The sequence below is a fragment of the Piliocolobus tephrosceles genome, chromosome 12 (genome assembly GCF_002776525.5).
Source record: "Piliocolobus tephrosceles isolate RC106 chromosome 12, ASM277652v3, whole genome shotgun sequence".
NCBI lineage: Eukaryota > Metazoa > Chordata > Mammalia > Primates > Cercopithecidae > Piliocolobus > Piliocolobus tephrosceles.
Genome location: NC_045445.1, coordinates 117,900,874 through 117,912,797, shown reverse-complemented (window position 1 = coordinate 117,912,797; position 11,924 = coordinate 117,900,874). Strand labels below are relative to the sequence as shown.

Genomic DNA, 11,924 nt, shown 5'->3' with positions numbered 1-11,924 from the left:
TTGAACTAATTACATGCCCCAGTTCTGCAGACGGAAGAGGGAGGAGACCCAGAGCCTTACAGGGGTCACAGTGAGGACCCTGAATGAGGACTAGTGATATCACTCTTCCCACATAAAGAAGAGACAACAAAGAGTCCCCCACTCCCCACCTGCAGCCCTGAGGAGGCTGGGTAAGGAGGTCAGGTATATGTGAACTCATCTTCTTTTAATGGCATTAGGTTGCTGAGGGCCTTTATCTAAAGTGAGGGGCATCAGATCAGCAGAGGCAGCTGTCCTAGGTCCTATCTAGAGACAAGATGAGGACTATGAATGAGGTGTCAGAACCCCAATAAGCCCAGGAAAGGGTAGGTCTCCACAGTGCTCTTAGCACCTAGTTCCTCCTGTCAGGGGTGGTGAGGCTGAGACATTCCTTCACCTCCTCTTAGGTGGTCCCAAGGAGATGAGGACATTTGTTGGAGGTGTCAAATTTAGTGCAGCACAGGGGAGGGGACCCAGCCCTGACAGTTTTTATGATGGTCCTGAATGTGAACTGAGAGAAACCTCCTACCCCAGAGTAAAAGGAAATCCACAAGGACTAGACATGTCATGGCTGCTCTCAGTCCCAGTATACACAGAACAGGGCTGGCAGGCTGTGGCCTAAGGCACACTTTAATTACTTTCACAGGGTTCTCAGAGGACAAACTGTTCAGAACAGAAGCCCTCTGGGTTTCTAGAGCAGTGCTCTCACAGAAAAACTGCAGAGGCGGTCTTCTTTTAAATCCAAAGTGGTACCTCTCTGCTGAAGGCTCTCATACCCTCTCTTTCTCTCTCTCCTCCAGGTGCCTGTGTCACCTGCTCTTCTGCTGACACTCCTGCCTGCTGTTCCTGTTCACAGCCATCATGCCTCGGGGTCAGAAGAATACGCTCCGTGCACGTGAGAAATGCCAGCAGACCTGTGGTCAGATCCAGGGTCACCAGGGTGCTCAGATCACTGCAACTCAGAAGAAAAAAGTATCTTTTTCATCTCCTCTTATTTTGGGGGCTACTATCCCGAAAAAGTCTGCTGGTAGGTCAGGTAGTGTTCTCAAGAAGCCTCAGAGAGCACTATCCACCACTACATCTGTAGATGTTTACCACAAAAAGTCATACAAGGGAGCCAACAGTAAAATTGAGAAAAAGCAAAGCTTCTCTCAGGGTCTATCCTCCACTGTGCGATCTCGCACAGACCCTCTAACCATTAAGACAAATATGTTGGTGCAATTCCTGATGGAAATGTACAAAATGAAAAAGCCCATTATGAAAGCAGATATGCTAAAAATTGTCCAAAAAAGGCATGAGAATCACTTCCCTGAGATTCTTAAAAAAGCTTCTTTCAACATGGAGGTGGTATTTGGTGTTGATTTAAAGAAAGTTGATTCTACCAAGGACTCCTATGTCCTTGTCAGCAAAATGGATCTCCCTAACAATGGGACGGTGACTCGTGGGAGGGGGTTTCCCAAGACAGGTCTCCTGCTGAATCTCCTGGGCGTGATCTTCATGAAGGGCAACTGTGCCACTGAGGAGAAGATCTGGGAATTCCTGAATAAGATGAGAATATATGATGGGAAGAAACACTTCATATTTGGGGAGCCCAGAAAGCTCATCACCCAAGATTTGGTGAAGCTGAAATACCTGGAGTACCGACAAGTGCCCAACAGTAATCCTGCACGCTATGAATTCCTGTGGGGTCCAAGAGCCCATGCTGAAACCAGCAAGATGAAGGTACTGGAGTTTTGGGCCAAGATCAATCAAACTGTCCCCAGTGCGTTCCACTTCTGGTATGAAGAGGCTTTGAGAGATGAGGAAGAAAGAGTCCAAGCTGCAGCTACGTTCAATGATGGCAGTAGTGCTATGGGCAGAAAATGTTCCAAGGTCAAGGCTAGCAGCTCTTCCCACGCCTAGTGAAGTTGAAGCAAATTTTTCATTTTGTAGTTAAAGAGGGCAGTCACTGTTCCAAGGAGTGAAGGACTGGGTGTTACTGGAGGGAACACACTGTATAATACCTTTTTGTTTCTGTTCTAAATGAATAATTTGAAGATTTATCTGTATTTTGGGGCATACTTTTCAAATTTTCCTTTTATTTATCATTGTAATCTAAATTTAGGATTGCTATTGGTCATATTTGTTGTTTAAGAGTAAAAATTTTGCTGTTTCGTAAAACAGATTGAGAAAAGTTCTGTCTTATTTAGTGATCTGGTGCAAGGTAACTTGGAATTAGAATAAGCATTTCCTTGAAAATGTTTTTTTAAAAAAAGCCATCAGTAAAATGTGTGGGATTAAGAAATAGAGAAAAAGTATAAGATGGTCAATATTTGGTTTCCTAAATGCTTTTACTCTGTGTTTTAAGAAAATGAAAGATAAATAACCATATACGTCTGGCTTATTTAAGAATGTAGAATTAAATCATAATAAATTAGACCTCATGCTGACACACTCATTCTCCAAGTGTTAATTGAGCATCTGCTCTTGGAAGGATCCATGCTAGTACTGGGAGGGCTAAGAAAAAGAAAACCTGGCAACTGACCTTAAAATTATAAGGTCGAGAAGCAGCTATCATCTAAGGAAAATGGTGATATTCGCTCTAAGACCAAAAGGATACATGATAAGAAGGGAGGGAGGTAGTTCCACATGAGAACAGTCAAGTATGAATTATCTAATCAAGGTGGTGTTGGGCCTAAGAAAATGCAGGTCCCTCAATGGGAGTTCATCTAAGTGAGGCTCCATGGTGGGCTGGATGAGGCTGTGGGAATGGTGAGCAGGGGCCAGGCTCTCAGAAGTTGCCTCTCAGAGGTGCGAGACAAAGCTTGGAATAGGAAACAGTTCTTAAAACAGTTACTTTGGGATCATGGATAAACCAGGGAGAACCTAGGGTAGGAATGTGTCCTGTGCTCTTCTCCCAGTACAAATAAACACAGCACACACTAGGTGTTTTGTGTACATCATCTCCAGCCAGTTTCTGAGAAATAAGGGTAATACCCTCAAGGGAGGTGGGAGAACCAGAAGCCACTGTGCTGGTACTCTTTGCCCTGTTCCATTAAAAGCACATTCAATTAGGTTACCTCGTGTGTAATTTGGCAAACTCTAGGCAAGGTCTAGATTTTGAGAGGTGGTTAAATGAATCAAAATAAAAGTGGTTTAGATGGAAGGATAGCTGTGAGAGGAGGAAGTTTTTGGTTCTTGAAACTCATTTTAGAATCTGTGTTGCATCTACTGAGGAAGTCTACCTCATACTAATATTGAATGATCTATCAAGTAATGAGGAAATATTATTTAGTTTTCCTTTCTAGGTAGCACTTTGTCTGATAGGGCTTTCTTTGTCCTAGAATATGGTATAATCTCTGACATCTCCTGCACTGAAAAATAAGTCCCAGTGTAGCAGATTGCAATGTCAGGGTACAAATTAATCATAATAAGAACTGGCACTATTTTATGTCTCAATACATCTCAAGCACTTTACATACATTGTATACATTTTACCGGTCCTACAAAACAGAGCTTATCAAATCCACTTCACAGATAAAAAGCCTGAAGCCCACAGTCTATTAATGTGTCCAATTTCACATGGCTGGTAAGTGACAGGACTGGGACAAGACCCCTAGTCTGAGTTAGTGTAAAACACACTCTGTTCCATGCCTCCCAACCTGAGACTGACTGTGTCCCCTTATTCACTTTTCTTCTCACTACTCCCAAATGTATATCAAGTGATAAAAAGATTCTGTGCCCAATTTGCTGGACTGAAATACATAACCAGAGCAAGGAAATTACCAAAATGGTCGAGGGGTGTGAATTAAGGAGAGAAAGATAATATTTGGTGACAATATGATTACATATGCAAAGTCAGATAAACTCAAAAGATCATGGGCTCACATTCTGTCATTCTGGACAGTTCCCCTTTTTATAGGAAGTTAAATCTTTTCCAAGAGAAATACATAAGAGGGTTGTAAAGAGAAGAAATAGATCAACATGTTTTTTTTTTTTTTTTCCTCTGACGGTATGACTTTTAACCCTGGGCTTCTGCCTTGTGTTACAGCTTCCCTATCTTACATCACTCCTGGGACAGGGATGCATTGTCTGCAAGATTTATTGTAGGGAAACTGGTAAAGAGTTTTTAGGGATGTGGCATTTCCCAGGAAGTCATTAATTAAGGGACAAGAGCCAAGATAAAGACCTTCATATAGGAGGACTGAGCAGAGCATGCCAGACAGAGTTCTTCGCCTGAGCATCTCCTCACTTATTCTTCAAGGTTCTCAGGGACTTATGAGTTCCTGCATCTCAGGTCAGTAGAGGGAGGAGTCCCATTCTCTGACACATACCAAGCTGAGGACCCTGAATGAAGAATGAGGGAAGCACTCACCCGAATAGTCTTGACAGGATGTGGCTGAACCTGATTTCTACTCCGTAGTTCTCAAGAAGGTAAAGACCATGATCTGAGGCTGGCTGACTCAGGTCCATAGAGGAAGGATTCCTAATGTGTGCCAGGAGTAAAGTGAGTACCCTGAAGAATGCAGAAACCACCAAACCCCTATCAGTGGGGACCCCACAGAATCCTCCCTATTGTCATCTCTGAGAGATTCAGGCATGAATGTCAGACAGAGGCATCCTCATATCCTCAGTAGTAACAGAGACGTGAAGGTCTGGTTCTGAGATGGGCAATCCCAGCTCAGCAAAGGGAAGAATATTAAGCCTTCCTGTGAGTCAGATTTAGGATCCTGAGTTAGGACCTGAGTGGGACAATCCATCATAAGACCTCAACCTGTCTACCACAGCTGCCACTCTTGGGAGATCACGGTCAGTTGTGGCCAGATAAGGCCACCCTCTTCCTCCTATCAGATCTCAGGGAGGTGCAGGCCTTTTAAACGGAGAGGTCTTCAGGTCAAAAAAGAGGGGAGCCCCAGGATCTGCTAGGAGCCAAATCAAGGAAACCGAGTGAGAACTGAGGGGACTGCTCACCTCTGAATAGAGAGGAAAACAGAGTCCACCCCCCTGCATAAATCTTAAATTGCCAGGGCAGCATGTAAGGTTGAGGATTCACCACCACTTTTACAATTTTTTAAAAATAATTGACCTTCTTTTTTAGAATAGTTTTACGTTCACAGCAAAACTGAGCAGAAAGCACAGAGTCCCATGGGAATCCTGTCCTCCCACAGACACAGCCTCCCTCCTATCAATCTCCCAAGCCAGGGTGATACATTTGTTACAATTGAGAATACATGGACACGTCATTATCACCCGATGTCCGATGTCTGTAGTTCAGGATTCATTCCTGATGTTGCACATTCTGTGGGTTTTAATATTTAAAAATGTAAAATGACGTATGTTTACCACCATAGAATCATCCAGAATTGTTTTACTGCCTTAAAAGTTCTCTGTGCCTGATCTATTTATCTCTCACTCTCCCCAACCCTTGGAAACCACTGAACTTTGTACTGTTTCCATACTTTTGCCTTTTCCAGAGTGTCATGTAGATGGAATTATGCAATGTATAGACTTTTCAAATTGGCTTCTTTCACTCTGTGATATGTATCTAAGTTTCATCCATGTCTCTTTGTGGCGTGATAGTTCATTCCCTTTTAGTGCTGAATAATACTTTATTCTGTTAATTTACTCACTCTCCTTCTGAAGGACATATTGGTTGCTTCCCAATTTGGGCAATTATGAATAAAGCTACTATAAACATTTGTGTGCAGGTTTTTTTTTTTTTTTTTTTTTGTGGGCATACTGTTTTCAACTCATTTGGCTAAATAACAAGGAGTGCACTTGCTAGATCATATGATAAGAGTATGCATAGCTTTGTAAGAAACTTACAAACTGTCTTCCAAAGTGGCTGTACCATTTTGCATGTCCACCAACAATGACAGTGTGCTCCTGTTGCTCCACATCCTCATCCGTATTTGGGGTTATCAGTGTTTTTGATTTTGACCATTCTTATAGGTATGTAGTGGTATCACATTATTGTTTTAATTTGCAAGTCTCTAATGACCTGTGATGTTGACCATCATTTCATGTATGTATTGCCTTCCATATGTATTATTTGTTGAGGTGCCTGTTTAGATCTTTTGCCCGTTTTTCATAGGGTTGGTTAGTTCTTATTGTTCAGTTTTAAGAAATTTTTGTATGTTTTGGTTAACAGTCCCTTATAAGATATGTCTTTTGAAAATAATTTTTTCCCAACCTGGGAGTTATCTTATTCTCTTTGTGGTATCCTTAGCAGAGCAGAAGTTTAATTTAGCAAAGTCCAGATTATCAATTTTTTTTTCTTAGATGCCCAGCACATTTTATGTCAGAACTAGAAAAGGTGAAATTCTTGGTTTGAAGTCGCAGTTATCAGTCAGCAGAAGAGACAGCCCACAACCCTGCATGGAGTCCAGGTGAGGATCTTGAGTGCACATTTGGGACCTAAAGAGAGAGCACTAAATGCTTCTAGGCAGGGGTGGTGGGTTGAGGGGCTCCTGGACTTCGCTCATTTGGGTCCCAGAAAACTAAAGAGTCAATTTCACAACACCAGTAGAGGGAGGCTCAGGCTCTGCCTGAGCTGACATGATAATTTTAAAGGTAATCAGAGTGGATCCTCTTCAAGCTAGAACACAGAGAGCCCAATTGAGAGGCTTGTTGTCACCCAGTCAGCCCCAGGCAGGGTTGGCAAGCTGCAGCCTAAGGCACATTGTAACTTCCTCAGCTGAGTTCTCAGGGGACAGAATGACTAAGAACAATAGCCCAGTGAATACTTAGAGCAGTGTTCTCAAGGAATCCTGCAGAGGCGGCTTCTGAAAAGCCAAGTAGTATCTGCCTGCTGAAGGTGTTCTCAGGATTTCATTCGCTCTTCTCCAGGAACCACATCAACTGCCCTTCTGCCTACACTCCTGCCTGCTGTGCCTAACCACAGCCATCATGCCTCGGGGTCAGAAGAGTAAGCTTCGTGCCCGTGAGAAACGCCAGCGGACCCGTGCTCAGACCCAGGATCTCAAGGTTGGTCAGGCTACTGCAGCAGAGAAAGAAGAGTCTCCTTCCTCTTCCTCATCTGTTTTGGGGGATACTGCCTCCAGCTCCCTTGCTTTGGGCATTCCCCAGAAGCCTCAGAGAGAGCCACCCACCACCCCTGCTGCTGCAGCTATGTCAGGCACTGGACCTGATGAAGGTGAGGAGAGCCAAGATGAGGAAAATGCAAGTTCCTCCCAGGCCTCAGCATCCACTGAGAGATCACTCAAAGATCCTCTAACCAGGAAGACGAAGATGTTGGTGCAGTTCCTGCTGTACAAGTATAAAATGAAAGAGCCCACTACAAAGGCAGAAATGCTGAAGATCATCAGCAAAAAGTACAAGGAGCACTTCCCTGAGATCTTCAGGAAAGTCTCTCAGCGCACAGAGCTGGTCTTTGGCCTTGCCTTGAAGGAGGTCAACCCCACCACTCACTCCTACATCCTCGTCAGCATGCTGGGCCCCAGCAATGATGGAAACGAGAGCAGTGCCTGGAGCCTTCCGAGAAATGGGCTTCTGATGCCTCTACTGAGTGTGATCTTCTTAAACGGCAACTGTGCCGGTGAAGAGGAAATCTGGGAATTCCTGAATATGCTGGGGATCTATGATGGAAAGAGGCACCTTATCTTTGGGGAACCCCGGAAGCTCATCACCCAAGATCTGGTGCAGGAAAAATATCTGGAATACCAACAGGTGCCCAACAGTGATCCCCCACGCTATCAATTCTTGTGGGGTCCAAGAGCTTATGCAGAAACCAGCAAGATGAAAGTCCTGGAGTTTTTGGCCAAGGTGAATGACACCACCCCCAATAACTTCCCACTCCTTTATGAAGAGGCTTTGAGAGATGAAGAAGAGAGAACCGGAGCCCGGCCCAGAGTTGCAGCCAGGCGTGGCACTACGGCCGTGACTAGTGCGTATTCCAGGGCCACATCCAGCAGCTCTTCCCACCCCATGTGAGATCTAAGGCAAATTGTTCATTTTGTGGTTGAAAGACCTGTTGCTTTCTCTGTTCCTGTGATGCATGAATAACTTGTTGATTTATCTCTTTGTTGTATTTTCTAGTGATGTTTCTTAAAATAGAAAGTTTATTTAGATTCAGAATATAAGTTTAGAAATGGCATGCATCACACACTTATTGCTGTTTATCAGGTTGGTTTAGTAATAAGAATTTTGTTTTTGAAATACAGATAGAAAATCCTGAGATCATTTTTGTGATACAGAGCAAAATAACATGGCATGGGAGTGAGGTTATCCTTAGAAATTTAAAATAACTCCACAGTAAAATAGGTAGAATCTGAAGATAGAAAGAGAAGAAAAGTAAAAGTTGCTTTATTCGTGGTTTGCCTTACTCCGTTCAGTCTTTTTTTGTTCATAAATTTAAAAGTTACATACCTGGTTTGCTTAGATTATTCAAGAATGTGGAGGCCTGGGCCAAGGTCAATGACAGTGTCCCCATTGTCTTCCCTCCATTAAGAGAAGACTTGGAGAGATGAGGGAGAGAGAGCCAGAGACAGTGTTGCAACTGGGTCTGGCGTGTTCCAGTGTGGTGTCCAGCAGTGTCTCCCACTACTTGTGAAGTCTGAGGTATATTCTTTACTTTTGATTAAGAAAACACTTAACTTTCTAATGAATGGAGGGCCAAAGGGGAGTTGGTGGGAACACTATATATAACATATTTGTATGTAAAATGATTTATCTTTTCTTTTTCCTGCTTTTCAGTGTTCTTTTTTTAAATTGTAGATTTGTTTAGTTTCAGAATCTAAGTTTGTGAATGGCATGAATCACTCATTTATTAAAATATAACAGGTTGAAGAGTGAGAATTTTTGCATTATGTAAAACAATTTAAAAATCTTTTAAGTCTTTTCCTGTGATCTAGAACAAGATAATATGGAATTGGGATATGAAATTTGTGAAAAGGAAATTACCTTGCAATAAAGTTGGTGGGACCATGAAGTAGAGAAAAAAAGTAAAATGTGGTCAATTCTTGCTTTGTTTTGTTCTTTTTAGTCTTTCTTTGTAAAACTGAAGTATATGTACCCGGATTGGCTTAGCTTTTTCAAGAATGTGGGGGAAATTAAATAGCAATACATTTGACTTCCTGGTCACTTACACTTTAATCGTCCAAATATTAATTGAGCAGCTGTTCTTTGGAGGGCTCCTGGCTAGTACCGGATAAACTAAAAAAACAAACAACAAAAAAACCCCAATCCCTGCCCATAGAATTTTAGAATCCAACAGCAGCTATCATATAATGAAGGTGATGAGATACTCCCTAAGACCTAAAGACAGGTGAAAAGAGGGAATAAGAAAGAAGGTGGGGGTGTTTCCAGCAGTGGAATCTAGTGTAAATATCCTAAGCAAGGTAATCGAGACTTTGGGAAACCGACCATACAGCAATAGGAGGTAATTTTATGTCCCGGCATAGTGCCTAGATGGGGTGCACTGAGCAGGGGTCACACACTCAGATGGTGGATCTCAGACTTGAAAGATGGAGACTGGAATGAAAAACTGCCTTTAACAGTCACTTTGAAATTGCGGAAAAACCAGAGGGAATCTTTGCCTAGAAGCAGGGATTGAAAGTGGCCGGTGCTCTTGTCCCAGTGCAAGTGAAGTGAATCCAGTACACAAACTAGGTGTTTTATGCACGTAGTCCCCAGAGTGTTTCTGAGAAACAAAGGTGATATTCCTTTAAGACCGGAAACTCATAAGCCACTGGGCTAACACTCTGCTACCAGCTGGGCAGCCAGAACCCACTCCATTAAAAGGAATTTTTTTCCTTTCAGGTGTTTTTGCAAATTCTAAGGGAGATCTAGATTTGTGATGGTGGTAAAATGAATGAAAATAAGTGGTTTGGATGAAAGGCCAGAGTTGGTCTTTGAACCAAACCCTAGAAGGTTTGAGTTGCTTTCAGATGAGAAAGACAACTCCACACTCAAAATATGATTTAATACGGAAAAGTTATTTAGAGTTTCTGTGTAAGTTGCATTTTGGACTGATTTGTTGTTCCATGTCTTAGAAAGTTGTATATTCTTTGTTATCTGTTGGACTTGAAAAAAATCACCAGGGTGGATGATTTCTTCTGTACTTGAAATAATCATAGTAATAACAAGCCTTGTTTAAAGTCTCAATGCACACCAGGGCTTTGCACATTTCCACCACATTCCACCAGTCTTACAAGACCAGGCTTATCAAGCCCATTTCACAGATGCAGAGCCTGAGGCTCATCGAGTTTGGTAATGTGCCCAAGTTCACACAGCTAGTAAGTGATAGGGCTGGAGCTAGACTGCTAGTCTGAATTCCTCTAGAGTCCACACTGTTCCACTCCTCCCAAACTGAAGCTTACTGTGAATTGCTTAATTCATTTTCTTCTACAACCCCAAAGTGTGTCTCAGGTAAGAAAGAAGAGGTCTCTGTACCCCAAACACTGGATTGGAATACATAACCAGAGCAAGAAGAATACCACAATAATTGACAGACGTGAGTTACAGAGAAAAAGAAACAGTACTCAGTGACAATATGATCACTGACGGAAGCAAAATTAGATAGCTTCGAAAGATCAAAAGATTACAAAAATCATCTGGCTGCACCTTTTCTGTAGAAAGTAAATCTTTTAGAAGTACCCTTTGGTTGGTGAAGTGAAGAAATAGATCAGCATGTTTTTTTTCCCTGAGAGCACAACATCTGTCTGAGGCTCTCCACCTTCCGTTTCAGTTTCCTAGTGTCACATCACTTCCGGGACAAGTACCTCTTCTCTGCAAGGTTTGCAAAGAGGAAACTGGTCAAATTTTTGCAGGGATGTGACATTTCCCTGGAAGAGTTTGATCAAGAGACAGAAGCCAACATGAGAACACTCATGAATGAATAGTGGGGAGAAAACCACTCCAAAATGTAAGGGTACATCCAGCCCCTCAGGAGAGTGACCTCAGTTCAGTAGACAGAGGAGTCCCAGGTTCTGATACATGTAAAGGCAAGGAGCATAAAAGAAGACTGATGGAAGGACCCAGCCAAAACTGTGGAGTTCTATGGAGTCCTTTCCTTACTATCTGTTATTGCAGGTTGCAAAAGGACTGTGATCAGGAGGATCATCCAGAATTCTGACTCGAAATTCTCAGAAAACAGGACCTTGATGTGAGAGGAGCAGGTTCAGGTAAACAAAGGGTAAGTCACAGGTTTGCTCACTTGTCAAGGTGAGGACCTGAATGTGAACTAAGGATAGCACCCACACGGCCTCACAAAGTCCCCTCTGCTGTCAGCCCTAGGAAGCCTTGGCGGAGATGGCAGGCTGATTTCTGCCTGGAAAGTCTCAGGGACATGACGGGTTCCGTCTAATTGGGGGAGCCTCAGTTTTACAGAAGGAAGAGGCCGAGACCCTAACAAGAATCAATGTAGGACTCTTAAGTGTCAAGAGGGGACTCCACCAACAGACGAGTCCCCAGAATTCATCCCCTGTTTTGAGGCATCAGACATAGCTATCTGCCTAAGATGCCTCTCATTTCCGCCTGGAAGGTCTCAGGGAGGATGGGGAGCATGGGGCCGGAAGGGAGTCGCTTCAGTTCTGCCCGGAGAGGAAACCAGAGTCAGGTGAGGAGTCTGAGAGCTGATGAGAAGACCTCTCCCCAAAAAGGGACTTTCACAGACCCCTGCTGCTGCTGTCAGGCCTGTGAGGCCCAGGCAGGGATGGCCTGTGTGGCTCGCTAAGATTTCCACCTTGCCGGGTGCGGTGGCTCAAGCCTGTAATCCCAGCACTTTGGGAGGCCGAGACGGGCGGATCACAAGGTCAGGAGATCGAGACCATCCTGGCTAACACGGTGAAACCCCGTCTCTACTAAAATACAAAAAATTAGCCGGGCGTGTTGGCGGGCGCCTGTAGTCCCAGCTACTCGGGAGGCTGAGGCAGGAGAATGGCGTGAACCCAGGAGGCGGAGCTTGC

At 43.5% G+C, this 11,924-nt stretch overlaps 3 protein-coding genes across 4 annotated transcripts in view; all 3 read left to right on the top strand.

Annotated features, from left to right (window-relative positions):
- Window positions 1-825: 825 nt before the first annotated feature.
- On the top strand, window positions 826-2,447 carry MAGEB3 (MAGE family member B3). Its single transcript, XM_023202935.1, has one exon. The coding sequence runs from the start codon at window positions 880-882 to the stop codon at window positions 1,918-1,920; it is 1,041 nt and encodes a 346-aa protein (XP_023058703.1). The 5' UTR covers window positions 826-879; the 3' UTR covers window positions 1,921-2,447.
- A 4,191-nt stretch (window positions 2,448-6,638) lies between these two features.
- On the top strand, window positions 6,639-8,960 carry MAGEB4 (MAGE family member B4). The gene has a single exon (XM_023202972.1). The coding sequence runs from the start codon at window positions 6,907-6,909 to the stop codon at window positions 7,948-7,950; it is 1,044 nt and encodes a 347-aa protein (XP_023058740.1). The 5' UTR covers window positions 6,639-6,906; the 3' UTR covers window positions 7,951-8,960.
- The window catches only part of MAGEB1 (MAGE family member B1), a 9,193-nt gene continuing 5,774 nt past the window's right edge, over window positions 8,506-11,924 (top strand). Inside the window, exons 1-2 of one of the 2 annotated variants that reach the window (XM_023202970.1) lie at window positions 8,506-8,577; window positions 11,050-11,152. The gene's annotated coding sequence lies outside the window, so the exon portion shown is untranslated. The remainder of the gene's footprint in view (window positions 8,578-11,049; window positions 11,153-11,924) is intronic. The other variant, XM_023202971.1, reaches the window with a different exon arrangement.

Bases quoted from the DNA above. Each gene is read 5' to 3' on its own strand.
- MAGEB3 (XM_023202935.1), top strand. From the start codon at position 880: ATGCCTCGGGGTCAGAAGAATACGCTCCGTGCACGTGAGAAATGCCAG.
- MAGEB4 (XM_023202972.1), top strand. From the start codon at position 6,907: ATGCCTCGGGGTCAGAAGAGTAAGCTTCGTGCCCGTGAGAAACGCCAG.